Source organism: Physella acuta, unplaced genomic scaffold (assembly GCF_028476545.2).
Source record: "Physella acuta isolate Inbredline_101_S28 unplaced genomic scaffold, ASM2847654v3 ptg000450l, whole genome shotgun sequence".
Classification (NCBI taxonomy): domain Eukaryota; kingdom Metazoa; phylum Mollusca; class Gastropoda; family Physidae; genus Physella; species Physella acuta.
The window spans coordinates 342,909-356,162 of NW_026731969.1; the positions used below are offsets into that span (position 1 = coordinate 342,909).

Genomic DNA, 13,254 nt, shown 5'->3' on the forward strand with positions numbered 1-13,254 from the left:
TACCCCCCAGAGTAATTACCCCTGTCAATTACCCCCTGTCAATTACCCCCCCCCCCCGTCCAGAAGGACATTACCCCCCGGACAGGGTTAGAGTTAGGTTTAGGGCTAGGGTTAGGGTTAGGGTTAGGGTTAGGGTTAGGTTTTAGGGCTCGGGTTAGGGTTAGGGCTAGGGTTAGGATTAGGGCTAGGGTTAGGGTTAGGGTTAAGATTAGGGTTAGGGTTAGGGCTAGGGTTAGGGTTAGAGCTAGTTTTAGGGTTAGGGTTGTGTCTGGCTTTGGTTTTGGTTTTGTTTGAAGTTTTAGGCTAAGGTGTATGCTTAGGTTTTGGTCTTTTTCTTAAGGTTTGGTTTAAAGTAGTATATAGGTATAAAATTCTAGTTAGAGTTAGGATTTTAACTTGAGAGGGGGGGGGGGGGTAATTCCCCGGGGGCTTAATTGACAGGGGGTAATTGACAGGGGGGTAATTGCTCCGGGGGGTAAATACGGGGGGGGGGGGAATCGTCCGGGGGGGAATATCCAGGAGGGTAATGTCCTGTAGCCCAAATTTCAGCTCGGGGGCCAGTTTCTTCCAAGCATGTCGTGATTTTTCTGGGCAAAGTTCCTCAGCCATCTCCGACAAACGTTTTTTTCCGACAAACATCGCGGGTCGCATACGGCCCGCGGGCCGTACTTTGGAGATCCATGTAGTATACCATTATATAAAAAATTCATAAATAACATTAAAATAACTTTAAAGGAAAGCGTAAGTCACTTTAGTATCTATTGGATACCATTACTAATATTTGGGAGAGAAGCAAGTTTTGTCTTTATAGTTATTTAAATAGTAGTGTATAACTTATTTTCAACTTTTTAGTGCATTATTACATACACGCTTGTTATTAAAACGTTTTTATGAAATTTTTACAAGCTTCTATTTAACTTACTTCCTCTGTCTATCGTCTGTCGTCAGTCTTTCGTCAGTCTGTCTAGATCGAAACGGCTGAGCGAAATTGCGGGCACTTCTAACTGACAGATACGGTTCGTAATTGGTACGTGGGTCAAGACATGAAGACAATGCATCATGACGTTCAATTTGAGTTAATTTGTCGCCAGATTAATTTTTTATAAATTAATTAAAAATGTGTCCAAATTAGTAGGCAGACCTATCCAACTACTCAACACGCGTCATAACGTTCATTAGCGCGCCATCACGTTCAATAGGTGAGCACTGGTTTTTAGTCATGTAACTCTATTAAAAATAAAAACATGTAAAGTACCAAAAATATATTCACAAAAAAAAAAACGTTTTAATAACAAGCGTTTATGTAAAATAATGCACTAAAAAGGAAAAAACAAAGTATACACTATTGTTTAAATAACTATAAAGAAAAGCGTGGGTCACTTTAGTATCTATTGGATACCTTTACTGATATTTAGGAAAAACCCACGCTTTTCTTTATAGTTATTTAAATACTAGTGTATAATTTATTTTCTACTTTTTGTGCCTTACTACTTAAAAGCTTGTGATTAAAACATTTTTTATAATTTTTACTTTCTCGTATATACGAAGTATAAAGAAAGTATTGTAATCGTGCACAAAAATCACTTGAAATTTTAACAATTTTCACCATATTACACTTCAGTCCTTCTTCACATCCGAAATATAGAGGACTTATTTTAATCGGGCATAAATTATCAATCCAGATTTATCAAAATTAAAAGGTTTTATGCGTAATCCAGTCTGAAAAACTGGGCTGTGCAATTCTGTACGTATGCTTGTGTGTCTGTGTGTGTGTCTGTGTGTAAACACGATTACTTGAGTACCGTTACAGCTAGGTTGATGAAATTTCATATATAAGTATTTAATCAAAATCGGAGATTCGTATCAACTTTTGAGCGATTTCCGATAACCGGAAGTGGTACTTTTTCTACTTTGAATTTTTCAAAAGCCTATAACTTGAGTACTATTTCAGATAGATAAATGAAATTTCACATGTTAGTAAAAGATCTAATTTTCTACCTTCTGTTAAATTTTGAGTAATTTCCGTTGACCGGAAGTACTAATTTACGCTACTTCCGATTTTTCAAAAAAAGCATGTAAATTTATAAAGTACTAATACTATTGCGCACTATAATGCATCTTTTTTGTGTTCGCTTGGTGCCCAATTCTTTTTTCTATGAAATTCTATTCTATTGTTAAAAGTTTAAGTAATTAAAAATCATGTCTATATTCCGAGTTATATAAGAATATTCGAGAAAGTTTAGGGGAGATCACTCCCGGTTTATTTTAAAAAGGTATTCTATACTCGATTTAAACATTTAAGTATTAATAAAAATAAATAATATAAGCATTTCTATTGCAATTCGTACGTTGGTCAAGCCATGAAGACCATGCAACATGACATGGATCTACGATTTTGATAAAATACTTATATATGAAATTTCAGCAACCTAGCTGTAACGGTACTCAAGTAATCGTGTTTACACACACACACAGACACACAGACAGACAGACACACAGACATACGGACAAGTTTGCAAAATTATGTTTTTCCGTATCAGTGAGATGTAAAACGTCGTGATTTGTAAAAATCTCTATTTTTTTTTTTGCACGATTACAAGACTTTCTCTATACTTCGTAGGCTATATACGAGAAAGTAAAAAGGAAGTGCGCTAACAAATGAACGTAAACAGTGTGTGCATAATTGAGAGGAATATTAGTCCTTTATAAAACGATTATGGACTAATTTTAAAATGTCAATTAAACATCTAATTAAGACACATTTTATGTCACAGTTTATTGTCAGTGAGATATTACCTTCGTGAAAATTTTAAAATGAATCAGTCCAGCAGAATCGATATTTTTTGAGAAATCGGAGAGAGCTTAGAGTACTATTTCTGGTCTCGGAAAATAAAATTTCAGGCATTTAGGTTTTTAAAAATTTCCAATTCTTCAGCGTGATTGTAGCCTTTATTTTCCTTTATTTTCCAAATACATTTTCTTTTGTTATGGTAAATGAACTATATACCTAGTGTCGACCCGTATAATTAAAACAAAAATTGAAAATTAAAAAGTGATTAAAACATTTATTTGTAAATCGAACTAGCATGAGGAAGATAAACATCTTAAATAACACTAATGTAGTTTATTAATGTATGATTATAATACTAAAGATATACATATCGAAACGGGTTCAGGGTTAAATATAAATTTTAAATACTCACATTAATTTAAAAGATTACATTATAAATACCTACCCTTTAAATTTTTCATAATTTATGTTTTTTGGAACAATTATACATTTTGAAATTCGTTCTGGTTCTCCTAAAAAGATTAAGAAAAAGTGTATAAGTGAATATATATATATATATATATATATATATATATATATATATATATATATATATATATATATATATATATATATATATATATATAGATGCTGTTAAAAATAAGGTTTTTAAGTGGACAACAAAGATTATAATTTGATGTTGCTACTTATCGACTCAATTTTGATTTCTTAATACGATTTCAAAATTAAAAGAGAACAAAGTATGTACACTTTCACTCAAATAAGTATTAATAATGTAGATTTATTTACCTTCATATGCTTGTATTGTGCGTCGTATGATTATCTCAAAACTACGTCTGTTTTCGATTGCATAAAAAAGAAAAAACCAGAAACAAAAGCTTTTATTTTCAAGGACATGTAGATAAAATATTGGCTCCAACACAACAATGTGCATGCATTCAGCTAAATAAAACATAATGCTGATTAGTTTGCTAGAAAATAAAAAGTTAAATCTAGAGGATATAATTTCAATACTCGTAAAAACTTTTTGTTTGTAACATTTCAGAACCATTATTCGAATATTCTCACAATTTTCTGGTTGATCTGTTGCCGTTATACCGTAGATGGGAGTATTTTTTAGATTAAACTGACTTGCAGATTTCGTCGAGTGACCACTTGTTTCCACAGTGACATGCTTGACAACGTTTTTTAAAATCATTTGCAAAATGTCCAACATATGATACTTAGCAGCCAAAAGCACTGCATCGTTTAGATATGTATCGTCATGTTTTAACAGCAGATCTACAACATTTTTAAAGCCGAGTTTGACGGCAACCTTCAATGCGTGGTACCCTTTTGCATTTTTAGTTATAAGAAATCTTGCAATATCGTCCAGGCCTTCCACCAGGGCAACTGATACAGCGTTATACATTGGGTGACTCTCTAAATTAACATCTGCCCCGTGTTGCACCAGCATCTTGACCACGTCCAAATGTCCATTTGATACAGCCAGTATTAAGGCAGTTAGACCATCAATGCTGATGCGGTTAACCTCTGCACCACGATTTATCAGTTCTCGTACGATATCAATATGACCATTCGCTGACGCCAACATTAAAGCATTGAATCCATAATCATCAAGTTTATCGACTGGGGTGTTGTGTTTCAGCAGTAATTGTGCACTTTCAAAAAAACCTTTTTCAGCTGCTCTATGTAAGGCAGTTCTGCCTATTTTGCATGAGAGACTACAGTCTGGTGAAAAATCTAAAAGGATTTTTACGGTTTCGGTTTTACCATTGCACACGGTTTCAATCAGTGTGGTCAAACCATAAATGTTCTGGAAGTTAATGGTGTCGATTTTAGAGCAGTCTGACTGCGTTTTTGACATAGCACACTCACATAGTAATTTTACTATTTCATTATTTCCTTCACATGATGCGAGTGCTAAAGCTGTAGCACAAGCCGTTTCATGAAAACAATCGATATTCGCTTCATGTGCGAGTAAAAGTTGAACAATTTTAAGATGGCCTAGGTAAGATGCTAACATTAGAGGGCTTACACCATTTGTTAAAACGTGGTTGCAATCAACATTCTTATGTATTAAGTTTTCAACTAATTTATCGTTTCCAAACAAACAAGCAAGAATTAATGCATTGACTCCTTTTTCGGATTCAGTTTTTAAATTATATTTATTTTCTATTAACATTTCAACAACTTCTGTTAATTCGTTTTGGATAGCAATGTGTAACACAGTAAAACCAACAGAATTTTTTAAATGCAAATTTGTGTTTGCGGTAATCAGAAGTTTGGCTAATTCAGAATTAGAGTACGAGCAGGCAATCATTAAACTGGTATCTCCGTTATGATCTTGAGCATTCACATCAGCGTTATGTTTTAGTAAGACTTTTACAACATCTGTCAAACTCAAGTGCGTTGCCAAATGTAAGGGTAGAATGTTTATCTTGTCAACCATCTTGCAAATAGCATCTTTTTTTAAATAACCATCTTTAGTTATGTTTATAATAACACTGTCTAATTCACTAAATTCTCCACATTTTAATTGATCTGTGTACATGTAATAGTTTTGTAGAATATAATCAATACTGGGACAATTTAGCATAGTTGCGTTGTTTAAAAGTTCTGAAATAATCCTGGAACCGAAATCTTTTTGCTGTATCCACGTTAAATCTTCAGTTGATTGTATCGTTATACTCTGATGAGAGACACCTTCCCTTTGAATTAATAACCCTACGATTTCCAAATGCCCGAATTTAAGTGCAAGCGTAAGTGCGCTTTCACCTTCGGCATTTACAGTGTCTACATCGATGCCGTTAATTAAAAGCAGACTCACAATTTGAGAATGTCCATTTTTTGCAGCATACATCAAAGCATTGCATTTTTTCTTATTTAGAATATTGCAATTAACACGGTGATCCAAAAGTGATTGCACAATCCCTACATTTCCTTTTTCAGCAGCGATCATAAGGCAGGTTACATGCTGATCATTTAACATGTTACCGTCAGCTTTGTGTTTTAATAACACGTCTACGACATTTTCACGTTCAGACAAAGTGGCGGACATCAATGCGCTTCGCTTACCTTTGTTAATTAAATTTACTTCAATATTTTGGCTTAACAACAATTCAACTATTTTCAAATGTCCTTTTGCAGCAGCTATCATTAAAGGGTTGTCGCCTTGTGAGTTAATGAGTTTAAAATTTGCATTAAATCTTATCAACCAAAATACAATATAATCATGACCCTGACAAGCAGCAAACATCAGCGCGTTGATCATATTTTTTGTTGTAGCATTGACATCAGCACCACACTCAACTAGTTGCTTGACAAGCTCATTATGACCTCGATAAGATGCAATCATGAGAGCAGTTAATCCTTCGTCATCGACGGCGTTGATATCCTGTCTGCGTCTCAAACACATCATTACCTTTTCTGTATCACCGTCATAGGATAAATTTAGCAGACTGTTCCACTGTGGTTTCCGAGATATACACATGAAGCTATCAAGAAGTATACAACTAGCATTTCGAAATGAAGCCATCTAAAAGCACCCGAGTGTATTCCAGATTTACAGCTACAGAAGTCTATATTTTGGCTGTATGATTTATCTTTACTTCCTGAAATTAAAATACGATATAGTTATTCCAGTCACCAGTTATTCGTAATTTATAAAAAAATTGATTTAGATAAATCATATAACTAAATCATAACATTTATTCTTATAATTTTTAACCCATTATCAAATAAACTAACGAAAATAGCCGAGAAATAGAAATAAACTATATTGTATAATGTGACGCAGTGCATAATCGACCGAAAAACAAATAGCACGAATGCATCCTCCGGACAAACTGTTAAATGAAATTGAATTATTATATTGAAAATTGTCAAGCCTTTAGTAAAATAAATAAATGCTAGCGAGCGTGATCTTCCTTCAACTTTCTCGAATATTCTTTTTGTAACAACTTGTATATAATCCATAGTTCTTATTGAGGGTTATTTCATCCAAGAACACGATCAACAATACTTTTTAACTTTCAACTTTATTTACATAGATCCACAACAGTAATGACGATAATCCATGGTAGAAAAAACTACTATCAAATTACAATCTAGAAAAAAAAGTGACGTGGTAACATTTTACATCTTACTACACAGACACAGGCAAGCACACTTAGTTCACCTTGCGCTCCCCTTTTATACATTACATTCTCTCCCCTTACGTCAGTGAGCGATCTAACAAAAAGCATGAAAAAACATGACGAGTCGCTCACACAGTCCTTCCGTTGGCCAGGTATTTTACATTCATGCTTTATGTTAAAATACAATAGAATAATCATACCCAATAATACAGTCTGTTACACTTTTCAACGCTAATTGGGATGATAACTCCAGTGCAGTCAGGATATAGAAATTTTAAAAATTAATTTTCAAATACTTAAACTTTTTAAATTAGACAAATGTCGTAGAAAAAAAAGTTCACCAAATGAATAGCAAACAATCTGTATATTAAGAAAGACAGAGGGGTCAAGTTACAAATAAATTCATATGCGTTTTTTTGATAAATCGGAAACAGCGTAAAGTACTACTTCTGGTCACCGAAAATCGCTTAAAATTTGTTGGAAACAGAATTTGATTTTCTACCCAAAGTTGATATTTCTATTATCTAACTGAAACAGTACTTAAGTTATAGGACTTTGAGAAACCGAAAGTAGCATGAGTTCCGTTTACGCCTACCGGAAATTGCTTAAAACTTGATACAGAACTTTAAATTTGATAAGATATTTATATAAGAAATGTCGTCGACCTAGCTGTAACAGTACTCAAAGTTATTCACAGACAGAGACATAGACACACACATAGACACACACTCACATACTGACACATTACCAAAACTAAGTTTTTCCGACTATTGAAGAGATGTAAAACGTGATTTGTGAAAATCTCTATTTTGATTTCTTTGCAATAACAATACTTTCTCTATACTCCGCATACAAAAACATTAAAAAGAATTCACGTAAACACATCAGCCTATCTGTCGCACTCGCAAGCTTTATCAGCAAAACAAGCACCTTAGTTATTCAGTTGTGAGTTCAAGTTGTGAATTTCAAAAAAAAATATTTTCGTTGATCGTTTAAAAACTATCTATCAGTTATCAAATGCTTAGTAATTATATTATTTAAATCAAATAACTAAGTGCAGTTAATTTTTTAAAAAAAAATAATGTATTCGATGATAGATACATTATTAACATTAAATTATATTTACTTATACTCACTATTCACAATTAAAACTAGAGAGTGTCAAAATACTTTACAGCCAAACAAAAAGTAAGCAAATTTTATACAAACCAGTCTTGACAAAAATATGCAGTCACTGAATCCATTTATTCACTCAGATAAAGCTGCATTATTCTGTTTCAGTTCTTATCAAAGGCTATGACCTTGGCCTAAATGTTAAGCACCCCATGTTGGCTCTGATAATCTTATCTGCAAGAGGCTAAAAAAAAACGAGTAATCGTGCAAGTTAGTTAATCTATACAGCCTATATTTGAAAAAACAAAGAAGAATTTTCTAAAGTAATTGGTGTTAAGAACATGTCGAAAATCTTTCTTGACCTTTTGTTTAATATTACAGCTACAATTTATTATTTTTTAAATTAATTTAAACGCTTGTAACACGAAACGAGATTAAGATAAAACATTTTATATGAATTTTTCAACACAAGCATTATAACACAGGGAGGTTTTTAAATTGACCCATCCTTGTTCGACCATTATTTTATAGCATTTATTGAAGAATTCTCAATTTTTTTTCGAAAATGCGAGACTGACAGACTAAAATTATTGCTCGTAGGACGTGGAGGACAAAGATTTGTGCTGGGGAGAAAGTCAAGGTTGCCGGATGTGTTTGAAAACAAACGAAAATTTGGAGAAGGAGGCTGACGAGTCTATTCTTGTGTGCACACCTCACCTGTGTAGGCAGACAGCGTTCTAAAAGTTAACACTTGTTAAGCTTTATCTAACACAAACCAGTTATGATTTATGTGTAGTAACATTCAGATAAGAATTTGACATGCAAGCTGACAGAATCGACGCAGAAGATAACATTCAAGACACGATCTAAAAATAGTATCAATTTCATTTATATGTCCTGCCATAAACACGAATACACAGGTTCATGATATAATATATATATATATATATATATATATATATATATATATATATATATATATATATATATATATATATTTATATATATATATTTATATATATTTATATATATATATATGTAAGAGAGAAAATGTAAAACTGATAGCATGTATTGTATGTGACGTTTTAATATTTTTTTCATTTGTAAGGTTTTACTTACCAGTTCCTAATTTTATTCAATAATTTAGATTGGTTTTACGGCACTGATGCAAAAGTATTCATATAAAACTTTTGTTGCTAGCCCCTTTTATGTTCTAACGTCACTTCAAACGTTCCTTGACAAACACTGTGTAACGGTAAGTCGATGTAAATAAAGATTTATCGAACGTATGGACTCAGGAGGAAATGACGTATACAGCTACACTTATACGGTAACCAGTTCTCTTGTACGATAGCACACTATTGATTGATTCCGCTCAGCAGTATGAGCTACTTACATTTTATTTTTTAATTTTATACTTTAGACATTTTGTTTTAAGCACTGTTTAAAGCTAAAAGGTTCTATCAATTAATTATATTAATTTTTAAAAAATGCATAAAAACGTTTTAATAACAAGCCTTAATGTAATAATGCACTAAAAATGAGAAAACTGGTTTTCTTTTAATACACAACTATTTAAATATCGATTAAGGAAATTCCATGCACTTATGTGTAGATGATTCTTTCATGTTTTAAACCGGAAACGTTTTTATTTTTTCGCATTACTTCTTTTAACGCTATACAAGTTGCAACAGGAAAATTATAATCAATACATACCATAAATATAACAGAAAAGTTAAATGTCAGTGACTGCACGTCGCATACTGTACTAAAGCAGCTCTTAATATACTGCTGCTTGTTAAATAACACACTGGTTAGAAAACTCTAATATTTATTTTATCAGCTGAAAATGGTGGCCAGATTATTTAAATAAGGGACAATTTTATCTTCGTTCACGTACTTCAAGTAATAAACACAGGGGGCGCTACTCCAACAATGATAGAGTAAATGATTGAGATAGTTATGGTCCTTGTATATTTGGACATGGTACAGTTTCAATCCGAGTCGCGCATTGCGACTTCAAAAGGATTACAGTTACTACGTATTCGGAACAGCACCAACAGTTTTCTCTAGAACACTGTCACAGTTTTTATACTAAATGCTGAAGTTGTCGTGCAAAAACATTCAAACTACTGCCATACAGTCTAAGCCGGGTATAAATATATTGAATTAATCAATTTGGGCAAGCCAGACTATTTTTTTCCCTATGCTGCTTTTATTGTAGCTAACGCTAGAGCGCAATAATTGCAGAAAGTCATCGATTTATTGATAATCTATTGGCTGGCTAGAAAAATCAATAATTTATTAGGCCTATGCTTTTTTTTATAAAACGGCCAATGTAAAAAAAGGCCTCATGCCTACTGTTGTTATGGTTATTAAAGTAAGTTGATTAAAGCTGAATATAAGTGTAAGAAATTAATGTAATTTTGACTAAACAACAGCAAAAGAAACATGTACCTGTCATTACATTTGGTAAAACCATTCCATATTTATATCTTTGCGTTCACCTTCTATACTTTAGTTAAAATTTGACACAAACTGTTTGTATTGATTAAAACAATTACCACCCACTTTATCCCCTCCTGTCTCTAGCAACATGAGAACGACTCCCATTAAACTTTCATGATATCAACATATGAACCACCACAGCGTGACTACCTCTGTAAAGGCTAGCCTAAATTTAATTCATGTTGCGGTTACATTTGGTTAATTCTACAGCGATTGCTTGTCTAGCAGAATAATCAAAAACGGTTAAGTCATTAACATGATTTATAGCCTAAACTTAAAATCAGCTGTCTATGACTAACACAGTTAACAACACTGATCTTTCTTTTTAATGTATCTATTGTTGGTAGGCTGTATAACGTTTTATAGTACCAGCTATCTGTATCCGTATTAGTAAACAGTTATTTGATAAAACTACTAACAATCGGGGTTAGCTGGACATTGCAATCTTCCTAGCTAAATTACCTTTTTTGTATAATACTAAATAGATATATTTTCATTGAATGTTATGTAATCAAATATTCCTGTGTATTAACCTTATTTTAATCAAATGTTATTTTGTATAGAAAAAAAACAAACAAAGCAGCTTCTTTTAGCAAGGTAAGAATTGGCGAGATTTTTTAAAAAATAGACATGTTGCTGCATGTTTACATGAAGTAACCTAGATTGTAACAAACTAGTGTGCACAACTGACTGCCGAGCGCATCGATTTATCGACAGTATTGACTGTAAAAGGAAAATCAATGATTCTCTAAACTAAAGGTCTTGCATCATTCAAAACTTGAAAAACATTATTGATTAATTGATTAATTTTGCTATCTTTTAAAACCCAGAAGCTTTTGTTGGTAGTGTAGGAGGAGACATAACAGTGTTTTTTCTTCAACACGATGTTAGTCTTAGTACTCGGAAAAAATGATGATAGATATCCACATGTAAGTAGTTCTACACGTATCTTGACTAATCACTTACAGTCAGATATTACTTAGCAGGTTTTTCAAGTTGACTGTCGAAAATTGTGTTTTTGATTTTCCTTTCGTTCATGGGCACTTCTCATGCTAGATTATCTAGGTTGTTTATTATATTTATCATCTACCCAAATATACCTCTCTTTTCGATAACATAATCTATAAGTAGGTATATATACGTATATATATATATATATATATATATATATATATATGTATGTATATTCCTAAATACTGTTTCAGTGATTTTATGATGATTGTCTACATATCTAAAAACTTTGAACAGTAAGTTATTTCAACGTATTGTATTTAGATGGAAATTGCTGATGTCTTAAAAATGAATTTACTGGAAAATTTTGACATTGTACAACGAAACAGGTCATTATCCCGCACAAGAAAATCACACTGGAGTGAGCTACTAAAGTCAGCTCATTCGGGTGAAATAGAGAAAGTAAAATGTCTCCTCCTAAAAAACCACGACATCAACTCAACCGACGACAATGGTGTGACCCCTCTAATGCTGGCTTCACTTAAAGGCCACGTCGACTTGGTTAAATCTCTTCTAGACAAAGGTGCAAATTGCCATGCTGTAACCAAACATAACTTTAATGCACTTATGTTTGCTGCACGTAACGGTCACCATTTAATTGTGGTTATTTTATTAAGCAAGGATGTCAATTATAAACTCATCAACTCACAAGGCAATAACTCTTTAATGATTGCTTCTGCTAGAGGGCATTTAAAAATCGTGGAGCGGTTGTTGTTAAGATTAAATGCTGAGGTAAATGTAAAAAATAATAAAGGCCACAGTGCTTTAATGTCAGCTACCTTAAGGGAACATACTGATGTCGTGAAAATACTTTTACAACATAAAGCGGACTGCAAAACGGTAGATAAACAAAACTATAGCTGTCTAATTGTTGCTGCTGAAAAGGGAAATGTTGAAATAGTGAAGCTGCTGTTAGATCACGAAGCAGATTGCAATGTTGTAAATGCAGATGGCGACACTGCTCTAATGTATGCTGCTAAAAATGGTAATTTACAAATTGTAAATCTGTTTTTAGAACGTGAGACCAACTACGATTTCAGTGATGAACATACATTTCAAGCTCACAGTTTGGCTAAAAATAATAATAATTTCCATATAGCAGATTTAATTTGTCATAAACTTAATGGCGCTAGCAAAACCCTTTTGAGAAGATATGATTATTGTGTGAATAATAAAAAATTTGGAACACGTACAGAAATGGGCACCGATGACCCTGATGTTGATTCATTTATTAAATTCTCTATACAAGGGAATGCACAATTTTTGAAACTCTGTTTAAGTATACTTAAAGGCGCTCAGATTAATTTATCTGACGATACTGGATTTAATGCGTTGATGATAGCAGCAATCAAAGGACACACGGAGGTCGTTAAATTGCTACTTCGTCAGAGAGCAATAAATGTAAATCTTGTCAATAAAGAGGGCTTTAGTGCTTTAATGATTGCTGCACAAGAAGGGCATTTAGAGATTGCTAAAATGCTAACTCAGAACAACGCTGACGTTAACTTGGTTTCTTATTCAACCCAAAAGAATGCTTTGATGATAGCGACGCTTAAAGGCCATGTTGATATTGTCGCTCTTTTACTAACCACAGCAATAGACATAAATGCTGTAAACATATATGGTGCGAACGCACTAATGCTTGCAGTTATTATCGGAAATTGCGATATTATTCAACTATTGCTGAAGACT

At 32.9% G+C, this 13,254-nt stretch overlaps 1 protein-coding gene across 1 annotated transcript; it reads right to left on the bottom strand.

The window, feature by feature from the left end:
• Positions 1-3,572: 3,572 nt before the first annotated feature.
• On the bottom strand, positions 3,573-8,171 carry LOC131943256 (ankyrin-3-like). Its single transcript, XM_059303273.1, has 2 exons — positions 8,140-8,171; positions 3,573-6,405 (listed from the first exon to the last, which is right to left on the bottom strand). The coding sequence occupies exon 2, from the start codon at positions 6,327-6,329 to the stop codon at positions 3,573-3,575; it is 2,757 nt and encodes a 918-aa protein (XP_059159256.1). The 5' UTR covers positions 6,330-6,405; positions 8,140-8,171.
• Positions 8,172-13,254: the final 5,083 nt, after the last annotated feature.